Source organism: Anastrepha obliqua, chromosome 1 (genome assembly GCF_027943255.1).
Source record: "Anastrepha obliqua isolate idAnaObli1 chromosome 1, idAnaObli1_1.0, whole genome shotgun sequence".
NCBI classification, from domain to species: Eukaryota; Metazoa; Arthropoda; class Insecta; order Diptera; family Tephritidae; genus Anastrepha; species Anastrepha obliqua.
Window position 1 is genome coordinate 28624105 of NC_072892.1, and position 27870 is coordinate 28651974.

General features: G+C 35.8%; 1 protein-coding gene across 1 annotated transcript; it reads right to left on the minus strand.

Annotated features, from left to right (window-relative positions):
* Positions 1-283: 283 nt before the first annotated feature.
* LOC129252900 (monocarboxylate transporter 10) lies at positions 284-27867 on the minus strand. Its single transcript, XM_054891053.1, has 2 exons — positions 27488-27867; positions 284-1587 (listed from the first exon to the last, which is right to left on the minus strand). Exons 1-2 carry the CDS (start codon positions 27822-27824, stop codon positions 458-460), a joined length of 1467 nt encoding a protein of 488 aa, XP_054747028.1. The 5' UTR covers positions 27825-27867; the 3' UTR covers positions 284-457.
* Between the last annotated feature and the right edge of the window lie 3 nt (positions 27868-27870).

Sequence of the window (27870 nt, forward strand, 5' to 3'; positions counted from 1 at the left end):
ATCCATGTCAAGACTAATTAGAAATGATCTCCACATGAAAGCCTTCCGTCATTCAACTGGTCATCTTTTGACAACGCGCTTGAAGAAAATTAGTCGTGGCAAATGCAAGCAGCTTTTTCGGTGACACACGGTCAACGGCCATGACAATATTTTTTTCACAGATGAGAAAATGTTCACTGTTGAATAAGTTTTTAATAAGCAAAACCGCAAAATCTATGGTAAAACTTATATAAAAACGCAAAAAAGTTGTTCCAAGTGTCCCATTTAAAGCATGACATTTGAATTCGTTAGTGATCGACGATCAAGGCAGTTTATTTACATCCAATGCAACTACAAATAAAATATTTCCAATTTCTATTCTAAATATCTCTTTGATCTAATTCGTCTTAATGCAAAATTACATATACATACAAACATATGCACAGAATTTGAATATTACAATACATATATCGTCGTGTCATTTTTCTATACATCCTTTGAAGTTCTCGTTGACCTTAATTAGAACAATTGGTTCGGATTCTGTTTTATCCCGTACACAGCCTATTAGGAACATTAATGTTGAGCCCAATATGGGCGGTATGCCCGCCAACAGCAGCGGCGTAGTATATGAACCGGTGCTGTCGTAAATCAAGCCAGCGATTGGTGGTCCGATCGTTAATGGAAACGAACTGAATCCCAATATAAAACCAATTGCTTGCGCCGCTCCAGATGGCCCACATATCTCATAAGCTATCGGGCCAAGCAAAGAAATGAAGCATCCATCAAAAAGACCCATTACCAATGAGAAAACGATAAGCATAGAATACGAACTCGTTAACGGTAACAGTAAAGTTACCACACCGATGCATGTCAGCGCGAACTGTTGTAAATATATGCGGTTCACTCGAGGCAGATCAGATATTATGCCGAAAATTAGTCGGCCAATGCCTGACGTTACACCAATGCACATCACAGGCAGGTTCTCACTTTCATCTGGGAATGTCGTCTGTACGAATTTCATCATGTGCACGTAAGGCACAAAATATCCAAAAAGCGCTATGGGAACGCAAAGCGCCCAAATAACATATTTTTTCCGCTTCCAAATATTTACATTAATAAGCGAGCGTAGAAGTAAATTTGTTCGTGAGCGGCCAGGTTTCTTTTGGGGCGGTTGAGGTGGTGGATGTAAGGGCTTATAAACAAAGGAGCATACAACAATGAAGCACGACACCAAACTCATTACGTTTAGAGTTGTTTTCAATCCATATTTATGTAACAGATAGTCTAAGCCAGGCGGTAATATGACGGTGAACACACTGGAGCCAGCCGCAACGAATCCATTCACCTTTCCAAGGTAGCGTTTAAAATAATGTCCCAAAATTGCCAATGTTGGTGTGTAAGCCAATGCGGCCCCCAAGCCAAACATGACACCATAGGTCAAATAAAGAGCTCTAATGTTCTGTGTACAGAATGATGAAAGCAGAAGTCCTGTGGCGGAGAGTAAGCCGCCAATTAAAGTAGTCAGGCGTAGGCCTATCTTATCGGTGAGAACGCCAGCAACTGGTGAGAATAAGAACGTGGTGCCAATAGTTAACGAGCCAACAAGCGCTGAAAAGAAAAAAATGAAATGAAATGAAATTGTTTAATACAGGTGTGCGGTTATATATATATAAAGTGCATGCGAGTATAAACAAAGCCAAAAACATTTTAACAGAATGCATTAGTGGACAGTTATTTAGCGCATCAAATAAAATGAAACAATATCCGTTCATATTGACTTCACGTACAATAGAATGAGATGTCTTCCACTACATATACTTTTTTTTTCCTTGTCCCCTCCTCTCGGGAGCATAGGGCCTCGACAAGACTCAGTATTGCGTTGGTTTCGTTGATCTATTTTGATTCCTGACAAGGTTAGAAGTCCTAAGTAGTGGGAACGCCCACCTTTCCTTGCTTAGAAACAACGCCTTCTTACTGCTTGGAGCGCCATCTGTGTTTCACATTTTTCGGCCAAAGGATCGCACAGATGGTTGACTCCTTCGCTTTCTCTTGCTGGCACCACTGCTGCAATGTGTAACTGTGTGTTTTTCTTTGTTTTGGTTTGTTTTGGCAGCTACAATGCAAATAATGCGATGATTATTGTGCGCGGGTAAGGATGGAAAGGATAAGTTTTTGGGGTTGAGGAATGAGATTTGCTTTCTTTTTTAGAAACAGGGAAAGTAGGTAATTAAATTTGGAAAAGTTGGAGGACCATGCTTTACGTGGGATTCGAACCCACAACCTTTGGAATGGCAGGCTAATACAATTAAGCTAGACTACCGAGGCACTATATTTACTTAGTCTTGCCATAAATCCTGTGACAAATTTTGCATTGCATATGGCGAGAAAAAATTCGTAAAACAAAGTTCCATTACTCTCACTTTTGTTCATATGCATTATCTACTTATAAATGAGTGGCAAATTTCACTTGTTAAGAGGGTAGTATGGTATTTTTTTTCCATTTTTTTTTTTTTTTTTTTTTTTGTAAATTATTCTATAACATCTTAAGATTATTGTGTGAAAGTTTGAAGTGCATTGGAGTAAAATTGACAAACACACAAAGGATTAAGTATCTACCTCTCCAACCGGATTTCACGCTGCCGAAATCTTTAAACGCGTTTTTCTCACACTTGCCTTTTTTACGGTCGGTGTCCACTGTAGATTCATATCTACTGCACCGATTCTTTTCAAATTTGGTTTTTTTGTTTCTTTACTTTATTCACGAGGTAATGACGTCGAGTTTTTTTTTTTTTTAATTTTGTCATATTTTAAAACAACAATGTTTTCAAGTTTTTTTTATGAAAAATCGGTGTTTTGACTTCAAAGCGCTTTAAAAAATTTAAAAAAAAAAAAAAAAAAAATTCGACGTTGTTACCTGCTAAACTTTATTAGCTGATGAAATCAATTTGGTTTTTTGATTTTAGTTGATCCAGTAATGAGTTCTGAGGGACACCGCAATAAAACTTTTTTATGAGACGTCCGCGAAGATTCGCTGCCACCAACTCATTTCTTCATAAAAATCAATGAAAATTTCACACAATATTCTTTAAATATGACTTTATAATGAAGTAATTTTAAAATTTTGAATAAATCAACTGTGTCGACAAAAATGGAGTGATGAGCTAAGGAAAATCGAATTGCAGTGATTGCATTACAGAAGTTGGGCAAAAGTGCAAGTGAGATTTATGAATTGCTGGAAAAACTTAATATTTCGAGAACGTTTGTTTACCGCACGATCAATAAGTTTTCCCAAACGTCCGAAATGACAGACAGAAAACAAAGTGGTCATCCTTGCGTGGTTCGAACCAGTGCAGCCATAAAGCCGTTAAGAAAGAATTCGCAGAAATCTCTTTAGAAAACACAAAATCATGTCCAGGGAAATGAATATATCGACCAGATCCATGTCAAGACTATTTAATGATCTCCCTTAAAAAATCTTTTGTTGCGCAACTGGTCATCTTTCGACAATGCGCTTGAAGAAAATTAGTCGCGATAGATGCTAAAGCTTCTAAGGACGCCAAAAATGTTGTTCCAAGGGTTTAATGTGGCCACCATCCAGCCTCCATAATGGTTTGGTGGGGAGTGTCTTGTAGAAGTTTTAACATCTATTCATTTCTGCGAAAAAGGGGTAAAGAAGGCGCAGTAAAGCAGTTGAGCAGTGTTCTTTTGAATGGATAGCGTTGGATCTGCCAGCAAGATTCCGCTCCAGCCCATCAGACAAAAACCACCAAGCAGTGGCTAAAAATCAATATTCCTGGGTTCATAGCCGCAGAAGATTGGGCATCTGGTCGTTTGTAAGTCCAGATCTGTATCCATTGGACTACAGTTTGTGACCAGAATTGGAGAAAATGGCCTGCTGAATACCTCACAGAAATTTGAAGAGTCACAGCAATATACATTGAAACCGGCTTGTGAAAAACCAAATGGTGGCCATTTCGAATGAAAATTTTTAATTTTATTGTTTCATATTTACATAATTAAATAAAACTAACTTCATTAAAAAAAATATTATAATTTCACATCTATAACGGACTCAACTTGTAACAAGACTTATGGCATTGGACATAGTGCAATAAACAATTAATACAAAAAACGGATAAAAAAAAAACTGAAAAATGTGTGGTAATTAAAATAATAGTTTCATTATCACTAAATCTTCAGTTTTTAAGTCATATGAGACTTGCCCTCCGTTTATTTATGTATAGTCCTGCCATAAGTTTTGTGGTGGTGAAAAATGACCAACCCTGATGACAACACCTGGGTACGATTCTTGACACCAAACTCAGATGAAGTGCTCACGAAACGAAGAAAAGAATAAATATCAAACTTGATATTAAATTCAGAAACATATATTGGCTTAACCACTTGCAATAAAATACTTCTCTATAAGTAAGTACTAAAACCAATTTAAACGTATGACATCCAACTATGGGGTTGTTCAAGCCCCTAAAACATACTTCAAATCCAAAGGTTCCGGAATAATTCTTGCGATGTGCCCTGGTATGTACTAATCAGCGACCTTGACAATTCTCGACATAGAAGCAGTTGACGTCGTAATTAGAAAAAATACCCCATCTCATATGAATAGGCTATCTCATCATGTCAACAGCAAAGCCTCAGCCCTTAGATTAGATTAGATTTCTGGGGGGTTGGACAAGTCCAAGCACTCAGTCAGGAGACAATTGTACTACACCCGGATAGATTTCAGTAGAAAGAATAGAGAGATAGGAAATATAAAATTTGGGTGGTAAGATGGAAAAATTTGTTTTGAGGTCACTCATCCACAAATCTCTTGCATTCATTGATCCATCTTAGGAGATCCGGAAGAGAAAAAGTGTGAACCTTATTCATACTCAGTACATCGCAACCCAACAGCCTAAGTCTGATTCTAGAAAACACCGGACAGCTACAAAGAAAATACTCTGCACTGTCCTCATTCTCAAGACAGGATAAGCATATTGGATGGCCAATGATTCCCATGATAACTATTTGCTGGCCACAGACATTGTTCCAGGTGATTCCACCCACCAGCACCCTCAAGTCATTCTCACTAAGTTTTAAGAGAAAGGTCGCTAATTTCTTATTCGCTTCTTTCACAAAGCACTTGGCTACTCTGCAGGAACCCAACTCAAACCAACGTCTTCTATGAGTAAACTTCATGAAGTCGTCAATCCATAGTTGAATTGATACATAATTGACACCTAGAAAGGGCTCACGGCCTAGTGGTATGCTTGTAGAGCCTTCATTAGCCAGTTTGCCGACCAATTCCAAAATGTCCAGGCACCCAAATAAGACTAATTTTGTGCTGTTTTGCAACACTGTTCAGTTTTGTCTTACATTCACCGACTAACTTCGAAGAGCACCGTTAGTTAGCAAGGGCTTTCAGTGCAGCTTGACTGTGACTACAAATTGCAATACCGCTACCCAGCAACTTTTTCTCAATTAACCACTATGCCTCGTCCCAGATGGCATAGACTTCCGTAAGCCTCAGCCCTTATCGATCAACACAAATGGTTTTATAGGTTGAAATGCACCACCTCATGCAATAATCACCTCCTTTGCTGTGCAAAGCATCATCATATTAATTGTAATATACAAAAACCAAAGAAAATTGATCGTTAGTTTATTCATTCTTAACTAGTTGCCACGGATAAAAAAAGAAAAAGGAATAGAAAATAAGTAAAAATTTTAATGCGATAGGTTTTTTTGCATTGCGAAAGATTAAACATTTTTATCTAGCTTCTACTCAAATATGAACGAAACGGTATCAATAAAACGGTCCGCGGATGACATATGGCAAAAATAAATTTTTTATTTTTTGGTAGGACTGTTATAAGCTTAATGGCAAATTTCAACGTCATATGTCACATAGTTTGTTTTCTGTGCTACTGTAAACAAGTCAAGCTCGAGTGTGTTCTTCGAATTCTCTTTTATGACTTCAATTGTCTCAAAATGTTTTCCACGGAGCGGCAACTTGAGCTTGGGAAACAGGAAAAAGTCACATGGAGCCATATCAGGCGAATACGGTGCTTGTGGAACGATATTAACATTATTTTTGTTCAAATAATCGCGAACAAGACGTGATGTGTGAGCTGGTGCATTATCGTGATGCAAGAACCATGACTTGTTGTCCCACAATTCCTTCCTTTTAAGACGAATGTTCTCGCGCAAACGCTTTGAAACGTCTAAATAATATTCAGCGTTAACCGATTTTGCGATTTGTGCGATTTTCAAGCACAATTTCCTTTACTTTTCCGATGTTTTCGTCGTTTACTGATGTTGCTGGACGACGTTCATGAGGCAAGTTTTCAACCGATGTACGGCCCTCTTTGAAAGATTTGTACCACTGGAAAACACGTGCACGCGATAGAGCAGAGTCCCCATAGGTTGTCTGCAACAGTTTTAAGGCGTCTGAAGCCGAAATTTTGTTGGAATAACAAAATGTCAAACAAATTCTTTGTTCAACTTGAATTTCCATCGTTAAATTCGAAGAACACACTCGAGCTTGACTTGTTTACAGTAGCACAGAAAACAAACTATATGACATATCACGCTGAAATTTGCCATGTAAGCTTATAACAGTCCTACCAAAAAATAAAAAATTTATTCTTGCCATATGTCATCCGCGGACCGTTTTATTGATACCGTCTCGTTCATATTTGAGTAGAAGGTATTTTTGACTATTAAACTCATTTGTTTTAGATAACAAAAGTCAATTCAAAATTTGAACAGCAAAGAACTAAGTACTCCAGAGAGTCTTCTACCAGTGACTTTTATGCCTCCAACTAAAGATTACCCAGGAAAATATGTAGGTTCCTCCGACAAATTCCAAAAAGGGTTTTCCCAAATTTTCTTTCGAATCAGCAGTTTTGCACAGGTTTCTAATTTTTCATTACTCTCATTAATTATAAAATATTAGACATGGGCTAAAAAGTCCGGGGCATAACAAAGAAAACACTTTTTTTTGGTCAAAACTAGCTTTATTTATCAACGTAAATTCCATTAAGAGCAACACAATCATTCCAGCTTCGTTCTAACATTTCAGTACCACTTTTGTGGAAAGATTTATCTTTTGCCTCAAAATAGGTCACAGTTTCAGCGATAAACTTTTCATTTGAGCGAAATTTCTTACCGGCGAGCATTTTTTAGGTCTGCGAACAACCAGTAGTCGCTGGGAGCCAAATCTGGGGAATAATGTGGATTTCGAAGCAATTCGAAGTTCAATTAATGTAGTTCTGCCATTGTTTTGATTGACTTGTGCCCCGATGCGTTGCCTTGTTTTGAGTCAACAATGAACAGAGGTTTTTCATAGTCAAATGCTCAAGCAATACAGAACCAAGGCGTGCTTCGTGCTTTTGATATCTTTACGATGTCAGCTAACTCACGCAACTTCACTTTTCGATCACACAAAACGATTTTGTGCTTTTTTATGTTTCCTGGAGTTACCGCCTCAGTTGGATGCATCATCGTTGTTTCTACGACCACGACCTCTCTCTTTCAAGTCAGCAAACCATCGTTTTATTGTTGTTTCTGATGGAGCGGAGTCCGCCCCATAACACTTTTCCAGCCATTGCTACGCTTGAACGGTATTTTTCCCCATCAAGAAGCAGTGCAAAATTAAAACACGAAATTATTTTTGATGCATTGTTTTGTAAATAACAAAAGTAGCGTCACTCTTAGCACAATAACTCACAAACTAATGTATAGAATATCATTAAATTTTAACAGCTGTCTTTTTAAAGTTAGTACTAATTGAAAAAGAGGTGAATGTGTTATGGCGCGTGACTTTTCAACCCATTTGTTAATACAAGGGTACAAACCGATATGCTTTCTATTAGAACAATTTATGTGTAGTCAAAAAATTTGCATCTGAAGAAAATTAGTAAATTGGTCTGACAGGGCGTATGACGAATATTAAGTTATTAAATTCTACTTTTTCATGAAACTCTTTTCCTGCTTTAAGAAAAATTCTTTCGCTTCTCCAATTTTCCTTTTTTTTTTGTAAATCTCTCCAAACTTTGTATAAGTTTACTATTTTCTTAACACTGTTCGGCAACGACTTAGTTGCAATTCGTGCCTTTCCCTTGACTTGCGGAATATTGTAAAACAATAAAAAAACGAATAAAACAAGTGCTTGTCTATTTGAAGGGAGTTTTGAACCAGTAATTTGACTTTGCACATCGCTATACAAATTGTTTAATGGAGATATGCATTCAATATTAAGTCACTTTAACTTTTTACACTATTCGCAATACTTTTCATGCCAAATTTTTTTCGCAAATTTTTTTTTGTTTTTTTAATATGTGTAGTTCATTGTAAAACCTTATAAATCAAAGCTCCAAACTTTGTACAAACTCCTGAAAAATTTTACAAAATTTAAAAACTTTCAGCTTTTTAATGATCAGATTCATTAGTAAAATAACAGGACAGAATCATTAGAAAAGTGCCGGTTATGCTGTTTTATAGCCCATTAAATTTTAGTATAACAAAGTGTAAGTTTGAAGTCGTTCAAAAAGCGCGTTGATTTTTGAGAATTTTTTGCATTCTCTTCCTCATAAAACACTTCCGAACATACGCTATTTTCAGAGAATTGTAATGAAGCATTTTCGATCACCCGTTTAGGAACCAAAAATATCCGATTCTAGAAAAAAAAACACTGGCATTGTCATTGTCAATGGTAGCGCCAATGTCTTTAAAAATTGTGTAATAGTTGATAGCTTGAATAAGATCTAGCGGAATGTTTATATATAAAAATAGCGTTAAGATACGTCTATGCATACGCATGCACATGTACACACATACATACATATGTGAGCGCACATTTGTTTGCATGCATTAGGGTGGCCAATCTTTTTAAGTATATGTGAGAGAGTATAAAAAGTCTTGCTTAAATTCGCCCTTCGCTCACTAAAACTTTGTGAACTCTTACCGTTATATCCTTCTTGCCTTTATTCTTAAACTGTAAATCTCTTGAAAAAGGTAGGTCTATCCTAAGCTTTCGTTTTACCTACAAAATCGTCAATAGTGCATGTTGATTGTCCGTATTTGTTGGATCAAATTAATGTTCCCCAACGTACTCTTCATAACTTACTTCCGTTATATGGGGAAATTGTGAGAACTAACTATTCACCTAATGCTCCCATTGCTCGATCTACTCACGAATTTAAAAAAACAGTGCTGAAAACAGTGACCGACGTACGTAGTCCCTTACCGCAGCCCCTAACGAGCACAAAACTGAGCAAAACTCATCACGCAGTTGTTCTCCGTTCTTTTAGTTACATATTTACATAATACATCGGTTTGTGTGTGTATGTGTTTGGTTGTATCTACACAATGCTGCCATTGATATTTTTGCTTACACACTTTTTCACACATCCGCGTTATCAGTTACAATTTTTCATTGTTTAATAAACCAAAGCCAAAAACTAACAAATGCAAATAGTTCAGTTAGCTATAATTAACATTATTCAACAGTCTTTTTAAGTTATTTTAATAAAAATTATAATTTTTCTATAATAAGTTTATTTTGTAAATGATTTCGAAATGTACTGCTTAGCAACACTGTGTGGTGAGAGAGCAATCAGCTGACAGGGTTCTACGGGAATTTTCAAAAATCCTGCAATAAAATCTACGATACTACGCTACGGAAGGCAGCTTTTTATTCTTTTAAGTTCCGATTTTTAGCATTTGAATTTATTACAAATACTTTGTTTTAAGTTGTTTTGTGCTAATTAAAAAATTTTATTTGGCGACGTCAATAATTGCAGCCCTACAATTAATTGTGTTCGTAAAAACATTGGAATTACTCGTACAAAGTTTACAAATAATGCCTGTCGCCACCGACGTCAAAGGGGCATCGAGGGCAGTTTGGAAAAGTCCAAGTAAAATCAGAGAGATGGCACTACTGGCACGTATCGAAGTTATGTGTAGTTAGTAGCATCTTTTGGAAGAATACACACCGAGTTCAGTCAGATTGGTATATTTCTTTGTGTTTAGCATTCGCTTCAATCGAGGAAGTCAAGTGATTTTCAAAAAATGGAAATCCTTTGCCATCACGACAACGAAAGATAGAAATAGATTTCAACTATTCTCCAGACTCAGCTCACACGGACTATTATTTGTTCCACAATTTGAAGAAATGGCTAGCGGGAAAAAGATTTTTTTTTTACTTTACTTTTTAGTACCTATTTTTTTCAGACGAGAAGGTGATTGCAGAAACGATCGACTATTTTTCAGACTTGGACAAATTCTATAATATTATTAGAGAGGGATCCACAAACTAGAACAGCGAAAGTGGACGAAGTATATAGGCCTAAAAGGAGACTATGTCAGAAAACAAAAAGGTAGTTTTTATCAAAAAATAAAAAGGTAATAAAAAGGTGTTTTTTTTATGAAGCATAAGGAAATAGAGAAGACCTCGACCTAATGATGTCAAAGGCAGCAACCCTAATTGTATAGCTCTTGGCATTAATACGACTGGAGGAGGTCCATCAATGGCTCTTCCCAAACCAGGAGCAAAACCACCCATATGAACACTATTAGCCATATACTCCCAGCATCAGCAGTAGCCACCGGAATAATAGAACCAACCACAGCAAAATCCCCGAACAGATCAATAACCACAAATTTTCGCATCTTTTGAAAGACACCAAATTCGTAACAGAAAGAGGTCGTTCCAGGAGCCTAGCAAAAAAGCAGGCTGAAGCTTCAAAGAAGCTTGCGTAAGCTGCAATAACTCAAGCTGAGACATTGCTGAAAATTAAAAAAAAGCATGAAAGTTTTCTTGAAGCTTTAAAAAATAAATAAATTATTAAAAAAAAATGTATGTAAAACTTCTCGAAAAAGCACAGCAAGCACTTCATTTTTCTGCTTCTTTCTGGTAAGTAATGAAGTTCTCATAACTCTCTTATGCTCCGAAAAACATTTTTTAATGCAATCCCTCTGGATGGTATTTCTGGACGGACTCAATAAAGTATGTATGTTAGCTTGGGAAAAAAGAAACCCATTATTTTTGCGTAAAATTCAAAATTTTATTTAAGATGTTTCGGATTGCCCGGTTTGTTGTCATAATGCCTCTCTCGTAGAAGTCTTGATCCTTATTGGCGAAAAACTCTAGTAATCAATTTTCACAATTTCCTCTTGATACCAATTTCTTATCACTCAGGAAGTTTTGCAATGAGGGAATGAGGTGGTAATCGCGTGGATGGCTTGGTGCCAGGTCCGGACTATATGGTGAATGCATTAAAACTTTCCAAACAAGCTCTCGGAGTTTCTGGTGAGTCACTACAGCTCCAGACACGTCTGTAGTGACTCGCCAGAAACTCCTGATGGAACACAACACCTCTTCTGTTGGCCAATTCTGGTCAATCGCTTGCTTAAAATGGTCCAGTTGTTGACAGTGGAGATCTGAATTTAGCGTTTGGCCATACGGAAGCAACTCATAATAAATGATTCCTTTCAAGTCGTACCAAACACATAGCAGAACCTTCCTGGCCATTAGTCCTGGTTTGGCTACCGTTTGAACTGCTTCATCACACTTTGACCACGATCGTTTTCACATAATATTATCATGCGAGTATGTGACCCATTTCTCATAGGTCGATTTCATTCTGTTTGGCTAAGGCTTCACAGATGGAAATTCGATCCCTAATTTTTTTTTTTTTTTCTTTGGTGTTATTTAGTGTGGCACCCAGACATCGATCTTCTTTTTGAATCCAGCTTTGCGCAAATGGTTTAGAACTGTTTTATGGTCGATATTTAGCTCATGGGCGTTGCTAAGACTACTAACATCAACATCATCCGGTCAAGTTCGATTATTTCTATGATTATATCGACATTATCGACATTTTCTTTAACATCAAGAATGCCTAATACGGTGCTCCAATCATTTTTTTTATTTTTGTTTTTGTTAGTACCTTATTTAAATTATCACAATCAACTAAATAATTCGAATAAAGCTATATTTACTTTCTTCTTCTTTTTGCTGAGAAAAATTCGTCCAGTACAAATATGCAGCTTCACCTCAGAATGAAATGTCGTTTTGCTCTTCCAATTTGCTCTTCCTTGTAAGTTTTTTTTTTTTTTGGGCACCGTGAACGCTAGTTGGCCCAATTTGTGGTAAGTCGTAACAATTATTTGCATTGTGAACACGGCTATATTCACAGTATATAAGTAAATATACCAACACTTCCAACATGGAACTGTGTAATGCCGTTCGCTTAGGTTTCTTTTTTTTGTGTGGCCGTCAAACTAAATTCGTATTATTTTAAAACACTACAAAATGCTCGTAACCACATAAATTGCAAACTTTGGTTAGTTTTCCAAAATGTATTTTGTTGTTGCTGATATAACCATAAAACCACACATAACCGATAACCAGCCAATTGGCCTCGGGAGACGGTCCAGCATGCTTGACTGAGCTTTGTGTGTGTTAGTGCAGTCGGGTGTCGTCGTGTCACACATACTTGTTGTCGGCTTTTGAATGATGAAAATCAAAAATTTTAGATATTAGCGTCAATCAGCCGACACGCACACATATAAAGTTCTTGTCAAACAATGCTTGACCGTTACCAGAGGCCAAATGGAGCCACATTTCTCGCCTTATGCGACCGCGGCCATAGAAAAAATGGGATTTCGGCGAACCCGCAAAAAAAATTGGTACGATAAGAGAGACATTTTATCCGAAACAAGCAACAAGAAGCCGATGTGAGAGTTTGATATGCTGACCGATAGGAAAAATGAGAGAAAATTCTGTCACAAAGTTGAGAGACGTACAGAAGGTGTTTTTCTAGTGATTGGCGTTCAGAGGTTATAAGGGTAACAATTCTTGCAGCTGCTGAATGATGGCTGCAGTGGATGCCACAGGAAAGTTGAAGACTCTGATGACCCAACCGTTGACGACAGGACTGTCGTTCCATGACCCAAAAACGCGGTTGTCGGAACACAAAGTCGCAAGCGCCAGGCTGAGCTATTCAAGCATGGCATGCATCGGTTCTTAGCCAACATATGGTTGGTTGAATGCAAAATATGCTTGGTTAGAATTTAAGTATGTTCTGCCGAATACATAAATTTTAACCGAAGCTTTTTTTTATTTTAAGTGCATTGATTTCTTTACAGATTGGCATACTTTTGGAAACACAGATATGTAGTTTTGTATATAAAAATTAGCTAAGTGCTCTCACCGACTTTCTGATTACTCAGTATCGGGTAATTTTTTAGCTGCATGAGAACTATCGATCTCGATAACTATGGTTTGACAGCTCATAATGACAAAATACGTTGATATTTCTGTTCTGTAAGGTTTGGATTCCATTTGTAGAACAACATTAAGGCGCACACCACAAATAGTAGGACGAGCTCGGTCAAATATCCAAAAAGGGTCTAAGTGCCAATTATATATATATTAGGTTTGGCAATCATTTAATGTCAGAACAACGCTTTCAAACTGTATAAATTTACTTTGAAAAAAATAAATTTCTTCTCGAAGTTCATAGAGCACTGCCGGTATCATCGGTCCTTATTTCTTTCGAATTGAGGAAGTGCTACCGTTACAATGAAGGGCGTGCGCTTCAAGCCATGCTAACTGAATTTGTGATTCCAAAAATTCTTCAGCTAAACATCGACGACATTTGGTTGCCAAGAAGACGGCTGAACTTGGCATAAAAGGCGCTTAACAATCGTTTTATTGAAATATTCAAGCCCCTATTGACGCCATACAGCCAGATTTATGGGAAAAAGTTGTCAAAAACTGGATTGTTTGAATAGACCATTTTACTCGTAGCAGCGGCGGACAAATGTCTGATATCATATTCGAGAAATAAATGCCATGAAATTATCTAACAGATCATAATAATAAAAATACATTGCAATGAAATATCTGCTTTGTATTATCATTTTAAGTTCTCAAGCTCTTAAACAAACATCCGATACAAAAGGTCGTCTAGCAAAGCCTTTGCATGCAATTTGTGGGTCACTACTTCCTGTAAGTGTGATAAATATTGCATATATGTACATATATATATTCTCCTAAAAAATTATAAAAAGGTTTAGACATACGTGCGTAGTAGATTCAAATTATGAAGATTTTGTTGTAGCCATTCACAGCTGACTGCGCTTCTCGTCTCAATAGAAAACTTAATTATGTTTATAATATTATATTGAAACTGCATCTAAGATGGGGTATATTGATGGTATCCGTACTCGAAATCATTCTAATATAATTAATTTCTGAACGTTCAGTCTTCAACGGTCTTACATTTACTCCGCCAAATGACTTTTTCAATTTTCGATTTTAGAGATGGATGTGCGTACATTTGTATTGCAATTTATAATCGTAACAACGCCGAACAAATCTACAATTCAATTAAAAGCTATTGCTAAGCAAAAGCAAGAAATTTAAGCTAAATATGAAGTTGCACTTTAAGGTAAAGTACTCATTTATAAGGCTTCATCGGTTGGAAATCCGCAGCTGCCTCCTATTGCTTCGTTAGCTGCTGACCCAGTTACTACTTCATTGGCATTATATCGAACTCACCGTAACTAGTTTAGTCTTCATATACTCGTATGTACAAATGAAATTAAACAAAAACAAAAACAAACAAAAAACACAAAAAAACCTTTAAAATTACTTGTGCAAATCAGTCATTGACCGGTGGGACATTTTATTATGTTTTAATTGCCATCTTTCTACCAAATTACTGTCGCAAATAATATTTTTAAGTATGAAGTGTTACATCGCACTAGACAAAGATTGAAATTTGCAAAATCACAGCACTTTAAAGGAAAAAAAATTACAGTATTAGCCTTAAAGGCTAATTGGACAGGATCAACAGGTCGATGTAGTTGCAAGATTATCGCATAATTCTTTCACCGATTTCAGATAAGCCTGTTTGTTAAGACTATTTCTACCATAGGTGTCACCTTTAAAAATATTAATTTGAAATTATTACTAAGTTTAAAATTTATTTGGTGGTATCATTTTCCTTCAGCTCATCTATGATCTAAATATACATTTTTAAATCATTTTGCACTTAAGATCGAAACCATTTTTCAACACCATTGCAATTCTAATTTATATTACGACCATCCCTTTTCAGATTTAATAGAAAATAGAGAAGTTCTCGTTATATTCATTGAAGATCATTCTACAACGCAGTTTTGGATTTCTGGTATTTACTTCGCAGTCCTAATTCCTATCAGCTTCTAAGGATATCCAGAAACACAAGAATAAAGGAGATTGAAGAAAGCTCACAATCTGAAAGGGAGGATGACTTGGATGAATTTTTCGAAAGTGACCATGAAATCGTGAAAAATTAAGGAGAAGAGGAAGATGTTTTGAGTGCAAGTAGAAGAGGAAAGAGAATAAGGTTGCTGACTGATTCTGAAGATGACAGGAAAGAAAATAATGAACAGGAGAATATTGAAATTGTTGTTGATAGTACAGTTTGGAAAAAAATCGGAATAGGTTCCTCACCTTGGAGACCACCTTTTCATAAATACTATTTTCAAAGTTGTCTCTAGTCCAACTGGTCATGCCAAAAGAAATACTATGAAGGGTAAGATAAGCAAATCATTTCATTTATTATTATTATTTTAATTTATAGGGGATATATGCGATATAACCCTAACTTAATTAGCACACTGGCTATTAGGCCAGTATTAAGAACGAAGGTTTTTGGGAAAATAATGAAGTTTGCCTCTAGGCATTTATAGCTAATAGGTCTATGGATAAGTTCGTGCGGTTTTACAACAGATGGCGTAACTTGATTATTATTCCATCGATCCACATTTCCAAACATTCATTGGAGAGCTACTGTCGTAAGGCACAAACGTCAGTATAAGTTTTTTATTTGAAGCGTAAACAACAATATTTTTACCACACTTGAAAATGTCGAATTTCGTGCCAAATAATGTGTTTTTGCGGGGAATTCTTCTTCATTATTTTAATATGAAGAAAAAAGCAGCCGAAAGTCATCGTATCTTGGTGGAAGTTTATGGTGAGCATGCTCTAGCTGAGCGAACGTGCCAGAAGTGGTTTGCACGCTTTAAAAGTGGTGATTTTGGCTTGGAAGACGAAGAACGCGAGGGTGCGCCGCCAAAGTTCATGGATACCGAATTGGAGGAATTGCTCGATCAAGATCCGGCTCAAACGCAAGAAGAGGTTGCAAAAACTTTGGGAGTTGATCAATCAACCATTTCCAAACGTTTAAAAGCCATGGGAATGATCCGAAAGGTAGGCCATTGGGTGCCGTATGAATTGAAGCCAAGAGACGTTGAACGCCGTTTTATGGCATGCGAACAACTGCTTCAACGGCACAAAAGAAAGGGTTTTTTGCATCGAATTGTGACTGGCGATGAAAAGTGGGTCCATTACGACAATCCAAAACGTCGGGCAACGTATGGATACCCTGGCCATGCTTCAACATCGACGTCGGCGCAGAATATTCATGGCCTGAAGGTTATGCTGTGTATCTGGTGGGACCAGCTGGGTGTTGTGTATTATGAGCTACTGAAACCGAATGAAACGATTACGGGGGATGTCTACCGACGACAATTGATGCGTTTGAGCCGAGCACTGCGAGAAAAACGGCCGCAATACGCCGATAGACACGACAAAGTTATTTTGCAACATGACAATGCTCGGCCACATGTTGCACAAGTGGTCAAAACATACTTAGAAACGCTCAAATGGGATGTCCTACCCCACCCGCCGTATAGTCCAGACCTTGCGCCATCCGATTACTATCTCTTCCGATCGATGCAACATGGCCTGGCTGACCAGCACTTCCGTAATTACGATGAAGTCAAAAAATGGATCGATTCGTGGATTGCGGCAAAACCGACCGAATTTTTCACAAAGGGAATCCGTGAATTGCCAGAAAGATGGGAAAAAGTAGTAGTAAGCGATGGACAATACTTTGAATATTAAATTTGTAACCATTTTACGTCAATAAAGTTTCAAATTTCGAAAAAAACCGCACGAACTTATTAATAGTCCATTAATTATTATTTTTTACAATACAATGAATATTAAATTAGCATCATTTGAATATCCAATATTTTCTGGGTAGGTAGAAAGGGTTGAAGTGCCAGTCTGGTACTCCTCAAGTAGCTTTTCCGCGTGTGTGCCGATTGTCCAGTGACCGGTAAAGTTTGGAAATCGAATGGCGAGGAGTCCAAAGGACTTTCTGAGTCCTTCGTATATCGTATTGAGGCCAAAGGGTTTTCAAAATAGCACATGAAGAAATGGAGCTCCATCTTTTCTGCGCTTTCCTGAGAAATCATTTGTACAGTTCCCCTTTAACAACTGTCAGGGTAGGAGGTCTCTGAGGCCAATTCAGTCCCCTTCCTAGCAAGCTCATCAGCAATTTCATTTCCATCTATGTTCCCATGTCCTGAAACCCAGATCAAAAAAATATTATCTGCACACCCAAGGGACTTGATCACCTCCTTACAGGAGTTTACTTATTTCGTTCTGCACCATTGCGTCGTCAGAGCCTTGACCGCGACTTGACTATCGGAGAATGTTAATATCTCCCTCGTTCCCGCGTTCCTTAAGCTTTTTGCATGCCTGCAGGATCGCAAAGACTTCTACTTGAAAAACACTAGCAATATTCGGCAGTTTAAAGGAGATATGTAGACAAATTGCCTAATTTAGAGAAAACTCCTGCTCCGACTCCCGATTCCATCTTGGAACCGTTAGTGAAGACAGAATTGCAAGCTTCGGTGCAGATTTTCCCCTCGATCCAAACCTGCCTATTTGGAAAGACTACCGTAGCACGACCCTCAAACTCTAGTTTGCGAATAGAGAAATCTGTTCGAAGTTCGGAGAAATACCAATATTTTCTACTACATTAAATATTTTTTTATAATATTTGCAATAATTAAGTTAAGAGTTAAAATTTATCTACATTGTCGAATTTATTTTTTTCTGCAACACACGCATTTCGCACTTGTTTAGTTTTGCGCTTCACTGCCTCGATGTCTCTATTTAGCTCATTGGTGATTTTCATCCATTCGTTTTTTCAAGTCTTACCATCTTGCAATGCTTTGATTGTATTAAAGCAGCGAAGTGCTTTGCCCAAAAGACATATTTGAACTGAAATGGTATGCGATGAAATACCCATGAAATGCTTGTCTCTTTAGTTGAATGACGCGAGAAAATTAAGAGTTCGTATGCGATCGCCAATCGCAGGTATGAAAAGAGGTCGCTTAAGAGGACAGCAAAAAAGTAGGTTGAGGCTTCAAAGAGAATAACTCAGGCTACGGCAATCGGGACCATTACGGAAAGTTTAAAAAACATTGAAGGCAAGAATGATAGAAAGAAGATTGCACCCATCAGAGCGTACGTGACGTCACGTTTGCTGAGTTGTGCAGTATTGCCAACCATTTGCTCTTCGCAATAAATTTAGTGCTTTTTTATACAGAAAATGCGAAGTTTCGTGTTTGTTTCTTTTTTTTAATTTAAAGCTACCGAAACTTTAGGTTAAAAAACAAACTATATTATTAAACAAAAAAAGGTTAAAAAAGGTCACTCTGAGAAGACTTTAGTGCTAATGAAAATATTTTTACTCTTATAAAATTTGATAATTTCAAAGTGCAAATTTAATTTTTGGCTCCATTTAAGGTTATGCAAAATTATTAAATGCCCCTCTCTCAACTCTTCTTAAGATTGAAAACCTTTTTACACATTTTAAAAAGCCTTTGAATTTATTGAATGCGAATTAAAACCATAGAGGTGTAATCGTTTCTTCCGGTCATCAATCCTTAGTGAGACATAGGACATTAAGAGTTATATTCATTGTAAAAATAAACAACAAAATACCAGAAAATACTAAAGAAACCATACTGACATTTTTACAAAAAGAGTACCTTATCTAGTTACATAACTTCAAATATAGCAAAAAAGTCGTTCCCTTAACAAAAGAGTCTCGCTTAAAAAAAAACTCATAAATTAAATTATACATAAGCATAACACATTTATTTAAGAAAACGCACATTTTAAAGACAATTTGTCACGCATACAAAGTTCTTTAAGTGATTCAGTAAAAATTTGTTGGGTTATTGTCTTTGAATGGCCATTTTAGTGCGTTTTTATATCCAAAGCTAGGCAACACTGCAGTAGCGAGAGAGAGATTTGACTGCCTCATTATTCTTTCCATCATGCATTGAAGGTTTTGTTACAGCTTTAAAACAAAAGCAATTATTTAATTTTCGTAAAACTTGTCTAAGAGAATTGAATGGCGTCGTACGTCAATCATATTTAACACTGGTGAACTAGACAACTGCAGTATAAAAACAGGCAAGCAATGGAGCGCGTAAAGATCAAAATAAAGATTTCCATCACTCAAATTATTTTCTTTTTATTTAGTAGAAAAGTTATTTTAAAACAAAATTGGATGATTAATTTTGAGTCACCTTATAAATGTATGAGAAATGCTGCGTAAAAAATGTATGGCGATTTTAGATGAAAATGTGCCTTTTCTTTTATTTAAGGAGGCCTAGTAAATTTAAAGCAAAAATCCACAAAAACTGCTTTCATTATTAAAATTATGACACTCTTGCAGCAAATGAACGATATGTATAGATTTTTTGTATTCAAAATACTGAATTATTTTTGTTCAGTAACTTTGTCTACTCCGCAGTAGTTATAGAAGTCCCCTTATTCTAAACTGGACGGATCAAATCGTTCCTTATATATTTTTGGCAATATATTAATTTGGAGATAAAGTGATCGAGTGGGGATGGTTGTAGTGATCGATATCTCATAAAGTTGAAATTTTATTCTCGTTGTTAAGTTGACATTTTACACTAAAAAACTTCTTTTGCTGTTTTTGTTTGTTCCATACAGTTGTGAGTTACAGGGTGTTAACAATGAGAGGCAACAAAGAGAAAATTCCGTACATTTTACAGTTTTTCTTTGATAACGGCGAAAAGACGAAAATGCTAGCCAGGTCACTGAAATTGTGGATGGTGTTTATGGTGCCTGTTATGGCTACTGTAACAGCTAATTACGTGCAATTTTGGTTTCGTCGATTCCGTTAAAGCATTTTTGATGTTAAAGAAAATGTCGATATAATCATAGAAATAATCGAAGTTGACCGCCATGTTAGTAGTCGTACCATCGCCCAGTTGCTAAAGATCGATCGAAAGATCGATAAAATAGTTTAAACTATTCGCGCAAATATTTTATGCCAAAATAATGTATTTATTTTTAACCAAACTAATACTATCCCGTTACGTTTATGAAGCTTTGTTAACATTTGCCGTACGTCCTTCCTTCAGTAGTTGAGCTTTAAAAAGTGAATTCATCAAGCAAGTGAGTGCCGTGAATCAGTTATAAAACGTATAAGTAATACTACATAATATTCAATAAAAATATAAGAATTATTTAACACTTTTACAAAAATAATAACTGAACTTTAATATTTTACAGATGCGGCTGTACCGATACTATGCGGCATCAGTGAAATTCAACTAATGAAGGTTACCAAGACATTTATGCTTAGCTTTATAGTTAACAATCAAGATATTTGGTAATATGTAATTGATATTTTTAAATGCCATTTGCAATTACTATTATTTTCTATTTTTGTTTACTTCGCGAATTTTTTTTTTACTTTTACGCGAATTTTGTAGAATTGATAAAAAAATTGTTGAATTGATAATATCATATTTTATATAGCAATATTATTTTTGATTTCTAGTTCTCACATTAAAATATGTGCTCTAAATTACTTTTCCCAAATACTTTCAAAAATAAAGATAAACTTAACTTAAGGCCCTTGGCTCATTTGAAATGGTGGATGTTTTCTGATGTTTCTTTAAAAGCGTACAAAAGGAAACGAAAAAAGATATTTAATTTTTTTTTTTTCAGTATTATATTTTTTGATCAATTTTTTTAAAGATCATAATATAGTTTACACGATACTTTCATACTGAAGAACCTTTTTGCCTTTTTGATTTCAGACAACTGTGAGTCCCGTATTCCGTGTTGCCAGCGACATACCCTTTTTTGGAAGACCATATTTTGAAGGCTGACTACTTATTGAACGAAAGTCGTATGACCAAAAAAAAATTTTTAGTTTTTAACAATAGATCAAAAAATAAAATCCTGACAACTAAAATAAAAAAAATCTTTTTTCGTTTCCGTTTTACACGCTTTTAAAGAAACACCCAAAAAACATCATTTCAAATGAGGCGAGGGCCTTAAACTAAAACTCAACTAAAATAATATATTGATGAACTAAAAGAAAAAAACTAAAATTAATTAATAGACTATTTTTTGAAATGGTGTATAAAAATATTTAGTATTTTCTTTCAAGCTTACACATATTTTGAACAGGTAATATTATTCTTAAACTGTTTGTGAAAGCTTAAAAAAATCTTGCGCTAGTAGTATTAACACAAGGGCTCCGCTCTGATTTTTCTACAATTGCTGCGAGAATATTTTTTAATAGATCCCGAATAGAACCGAGCCGAACATTTTCAAATGTACAAATCATAAAAAGGAATGAAAGAAATTTTTATAAATGTGTTATTTATTTTAAAAAAGACAAAAAAGGTAAATAGGTTTCAGTCACATTAATTTCGGCTTATAGAAAAAAAATGTTAAAATACTTAAAAAACTTGTGTTTACATCCATCCATCTAGTAATTTTTAATACTCATAATTGAATAATTTTATACTGTAATGTAAAAAAAAACAGCTTATCGGCATTTCCACCAAGCAAGCAATTGCTCACTCTTCCCACTCTATAGAAAAGCAAAAGATACTTCAAAGCATTGTTTTTTTTTGTCAACCAAATATGTAGGCTTTGGCGCCAGTATTAGAAAATTGTTTACCAAAAATAAAACTTCATAAAATATTTTAACGAAAAAAAAATGATCGGTAAAAGTTCAGCATTTTTCCGAAGCCGAACTGAACTTTTGTGGCCGAGCATGTCCGAGGCCGTAACCGAAGCTCTGTCGTTCTCTAAAGATTGCTAATCTAAAAGTAGCTGCTGTGTATACAACCACCAGTTGCTATCAAATGCTATACTATTTTGTTTAGACATTTAGCCCCTGGTGACAGTCCAGCATTGCTTGTCCAGCACTTTATATGTGTGCGTGTCGGGTGCTTGTCATTTGCCCGGTGACGTTCAAAACAAAAAGCGATCAATCCACAGTTGTATTTAGAAGTAAATATATCGTCATCGAATGATGAATTTTTATTACTTGCAACTATTGCAGTTTTGTTAAAAAAAAAGAAGAAAAGAGATAAAAGATTTTATTGAAAACTGTGTGTTGGCTTATGTAAATTTGTACAATATATACGTAATTATTCTATGACTGAAAAGCGTAGGTAAGGGAATTAAATTTGAGTTTGGGATATTTTACAAAAATTAAAGGTAATCTGTTCGTTGTTTGAGAATTTTTTTGTCACCCACTTTCTGTGTTATATTAAAAAATCGCAATAAGTCATGTTTTAATTTATAACTTATGTTTTTCGGCTTCATAACTTTATTATTATTAAATTACTTATGTATATCAGTTTTAAATAATTTCATTTACATATAAATTTTTAAATTTTTTGCTTATTTATGTACATATTTCATACGGATTGTGCTTATTTTTAGTATATGTAGGTGTTTACGAGTAATATAATATACTATTGGGCAACCGCACACTAAATACTAACCTCAATGCTAAATACAACACTGCTGTTTTGTCCATAAGACTCCGACACGATCAAAAAAGTAAGCGTCAAACGAAAATATCAAAAATTTTTGATTTGCATCTCTAAACACTCTCACTTTTTGTTTAAACACTCGCACAACGATGTACTGCGGTGTCTCGTGCCATTCTCTTTTTTACGCATGTGTGTGCGGGCATAAGAGCAGAGAACTGCAAGCGGTTGTATTTTTCTGACTTGCGATCCACTCACAAAAAAAGCGGTATCAATATGTACGACCAACGCAAACTAAGCGGTGTTTGCGCTGAGCAGAACCGCAACAGAGCAGTAAATGTTCTATGTATATCGTTTGTACACCCGAGCCTTTCTTTGTTCAGTCTTTGCTTCGTTTATAACTACCGCTTGTGCGATCACTTCGGCTATGCGGTGCTGCATATGACCGCTACCGAATGACAAAAATACTGAAAACACCGCCTGCACAAATATGGTAGATCATAACACACAAGCAAAAGAGTACCGCTAAAAAATATCTATGCCATCGCGCGTTCACTCAATACATAAATGATTAGCACTCGAAGGAGTCCACTTTCTTATTTATGTTTTTTATCTTTGTTTTCGTCGGCAGTGCATTAACAAAGGGCATGAATCACTCTACTTGCAGATATGTATTGTATATTAATGTGTGCATGTGATTATACATATGATTATTTTTAAAAGATTTATAATGGCGGAGAATTCAAATTTTATTGCTGAGAAAATTTCTTTATATCTTTATACATAAGTATCTTTAGAAGTAAGTTAAAAGAAAAATTATTATTTGTTTTTGTACGATAAGTAATTTGTAAAAGAATGAATTTGGTTTTCAATTTTTATTTTAAAGTTCATTTTATTTTCTGTCATAATTAATAGAAATATACAATAATACAATAAAAAAATATCACTGCTTCAATAAAGAAAAAACTTTTCATTTAAAAATACTGCTACATGTAATATGTATAAAAATCCTTTTTTCCCCTGCGCTGCTATGAATTATACTGCAGACAATCTCACTATTTGCAAGGGATGACGACGCGGTGTTTGCGGTGTTTTCCTCATTTGACAGATTTCACACGTCACACCGCTTAGCCGAAGTTGAATATACGATTGCTTTCAAATCTAACACCCGAGTATACGAGATATTCATACACTCAACAATCGCGGTAATAGCGGTATTGATTCCGCTCAAATGCGTGCAGTTTTTCTGAAAATGTATTGTGAAGATCGAACAAAAAGAGAGCAGGTTTTGCATTTGACCGTCATGGAAATGAATGCTTGAGCTCAAATCACTTGGCGTTTGAGTATGAGTAGTGGTCTTGAAATTTTATTTGTGCAATTTTTGCGTTTCAGTTATAGAAAAACAGAGTATTGAAGCGGTGTGCAAGCAGTAACATTACACCGCTGCAGTTCTCTGGTTCAATAAAATTTCAAGACCACCTATCAAGGACCGATGACAATGCAATAATTTGATAAAAGTTTTCCATTATCCTTATTAGGATTGCCAGGATTAATATTTTCTTTTTTTACCTGTGGGCAAAAAGTAAGGTGAATTTGGTTGTAAAATGAAAAATCTTTATTTATTCTTGTAAATCATTTTCATCCTCTTCAAAATAATCCCCTCTCGATGAAATACACTTATGCCAACGATTTTTCCAATCCCCGAAACATGCCGAATAGTCCAGTATAGACAATTGGGTGGTACCGTTGGCCAGCCTACCAAGCATGTCAACCATGTGTTGCTATGCAGAGGATGGTTAGTTGGGCCAGACAACAATTGTTGTGTTTTGGTCTGCCTGCCTAACATGCTGTTGCCAAGCCAAGCGCAAGCAGTGATCACTGTTTGTTGTTATGCAGTCGGTTGTTTTGTGAAGCCAGGCGAGAGTCTTTCTATTTGCGCTGCCTGCCCAGCATGCTGTTGCTAAGGTAAGCGCAGGTAGTGATCATCATGTTTGTTGGTGTTGGGCTGCATATCAAACTCGAGCATTGATGTTGCTATGCTGTTATTATACAGTTAAAAGCGTGGGATGCATTTTGCTTCACTTTCATAACCTTGTGTACATAGGTAGTTGCCAATAGAATGATTGTAATATTTACTATATCAAGCATCCCACGCTTTTAACTCTAATTTGAATTACTCTATTTGTATCTTAATTTTTGTTATAATTCTTTTCTGAGGTAGTTGACTATGACTGATCGTTCGATTTGCTATTACTTCATTATAGGTCTCTTTGTCATTAAAATTTATTTTCTACTTTTTAGTTCGATTAGCAATAAAAGCGTGTTTTTTAGTTTTTTTAAACTATTTTTTATTTTGTGAGTGGATCGCAAGTCAGAAAAATACAACCGCTTGCAGTTCTCTGGTAGTTATAAACGAAGCAAAGACTGAACAAAGAAAGACTCGGATGTACAAACGATCTACATAGAACATCTACTGCTCTGTTGCGGTTCTGCTCAGCGCAAACACCGCTTAGTTTGCTTTGGTCGTACATATTGATACCGCTTTTTTTGTGAGTGGATCGCAAGTCAGAAAAATACAACCGCTTGCAGTTCTCTGATAACAACCCAATAAACCAAATGACTTGAGAATAATGTTATAAAAAGGTAGATTTTTGGATGTTTGGCCGAGCTCATCCTCCTATTTGTGGCGTGCGTCTTTATGTTGTTTCACAAATGGAGGAACCCCCCGACTCCGAACGGCAGATATTTTTTAAAAGGAGCTCTTTCATGACAAAAATACACTCGGAGGTTTGGCATTGCCTGCCGAGGGGCGACCGCTATTAGAAAAAAAAAATCTTTCTTCATTGATCTATTAATCTATTAAAACAGACTATCGGAGCAATTATACGAAAATCAAAACAGAGCTCTTGTGATAATACTACTAGCGCAAGATTTCTATAAGCTTTCAAAAACAATTTTAGCATAATAAACAATAATAAACTTTTCAATATATTTGTACGCTTTTATTAATCATACTAAATATTTTCATTCACCATGTCAAAAAAAAGTTTATTAATTTATTTTTTTTTTTTTTAATTTAGTTTATCAAAATTTAATTTTACTTGAGTTTTAGTTTAAGTTTAGTTTCTCTTTATTTTTGAAAATATATGGGAAAAGTAATTTAGCGACTCATTTTATTGTTTTTTTATCGCTGAGAAATGCTTATAAAATAAGGTATGGCCAATTCAAAATTTTTTATGAACTCTACAAAATTCACGTAAAAAAGAAGTAAACAAAAATAAAAAACTATAATAATTGAAAATGGCATTACAAAGTAGCAAATAAATATTACCACATTTCTTGATTATTAACTATAAAGCTAAGCATATTTGTTTTTAATTTTGTAGCTTGAGGAAAGTCTTGGTAACCTTTATTAGTTGAATTTCACCAATGCCGCACTATTTTTGTAAAAGTGTTACCATATTTTTATAAATTTTTAATATTATTACTATTTATATGTTTTATAACTGATGCGTGGCACTTACTTGCTTGATGAATTCACCTTTGAGCTCAACCACTGAAGGAAGAACGCCAAGCAAATGTTGGCAAAATTTCATAAACGTACAGGGATAATATTGGTTTGGGGAAAAAATAAATACATTATTTTTGTGTAAAATATTTGCGCATATGGTTTAAACTATTTTATGATCGATCTTTAGCTCCTGGGCGATGCTACGACTACTAACAAGCCAGTCAGGTCAACTTCGATTATTTTTATGACTTTATCGACATTTTTAACATTATCGAAATTTTCTTAACATCAAAATTGCTTGAATGGAATCGACGAAACCAAATTTCACGTAATTAGCTTTTACAGTGTCGACACCACAAACACAATTCACAATTTCAGCAGCCCCTTTGTCAAGAAACACTGTTAAATGTACCGAATTTTCTCTTTGTTGGCTTCCATTGTGAACACCCTGTAACTCACAACTGAATGGAACGCTCAAAAAATAACAAAATATTTTTTTAGTATGAAATGTCACCTTGACAACGAGCATAAACCTAAAATTGTTTGATGGATACTTTACGAGATATCGAGAAATTATAATTCTCTTTTGTACAAGTGCACACGGGTTTAAAAAAGGTTTTTCCAAATTTTTCTGCCCCTCAACTCTGATAAGCGGAATCCACCCGTAAAGGGGTACAAGTGGTGAACTCACGGTTTCCAGTTTAGAGAGATTTCACTGTATACCATATAATCAAAAACGTAATTTAAAAAAACGCAATTTATTTATCCGTTTTGAAGCGTTTGAGAGATGCTGTACCTCGCAAACGGCCAAAAATATGGGCAAACAATTCTTGGATTTTTCATGATGATAACGCACCATCGCCCCGAGCGCAAATTGTGCTGGATTATTTGACCAAACACCAAGTAAATACCATCGGGCAAGCACCGTATTCACCTGATATGGCCCCGTGCGACTTCTTTTTGTTTCCCAAGTTGAAGTTACCACTTCGTGGAAGTAGATTTCAGTCCATAGAGGAGTTCAAAGAGAATGCGACGAAGGAGCTGAAGGCCATCCCTTCGTTGGTCTACCAGGGGTGCATGGAGGACTGGGTTAAACGTTGGCACATGTGCGTTGCTTCAGACGGGTCATATTCTGAAATTTAACTCTGTTTTGATTTATTTAAACATTCCCGGTACTTTCTGATCATAGGGTATATAATACTTGGAATCGTAGTAATCAATAAGAAGGGATTTTTGTAACATATTATTTTCGGGCAATACTTGGTTAGTAACAATGAAGGGTTCATAACATACCAGCTTTGCTCGATGCTTCCGTATCGCCTTGTGTTGTAAGATAGTCGGTCAAAAGTGCGTGTATGACTCCATATGTGTTAATTATTCCAAATACGACGCCATTGCATATAAATGCGCTGATCATCACCAACCAAGCGCGGGTCCCACCATCCGGTGGTTCGTTTCGACCATGAATATCGTAGCAAAATGACGTTTTAGTGTGGTCTTCACACAAAATTCGCTTTGTAACCGATTCGTTGTTACTCCTGCCAGTTTCATTGCAGCGAATTCCATTAGATTGTTGGACGATGCAGTCATATGAATTGTGTGATCCACTAAGATGCTGACTTTCAGTCATATTTCGAGAGGCCTTTTTTCAAATCCCTATGGATGGTAAATACAAT

What these genes read in the sequence shown, in the direction of transcription:
- LOC129252900 (XM_054891053.1), bottom strand. Translation starts at nt 27,824, where the DNA reads ATGACTGAAAGTCAGCATCTTAGTGGATCACACAATTCATATGACTGC. An exon ending in GGAAGCATCGAGCAAAGCTG is followed by an intron (nt 1,588 to 27,487) that starts GTATGTTATGAA and finishes TTTTCTTTTCAG; the next exon opens with CGCTTGTTGGCTCGTTAACT.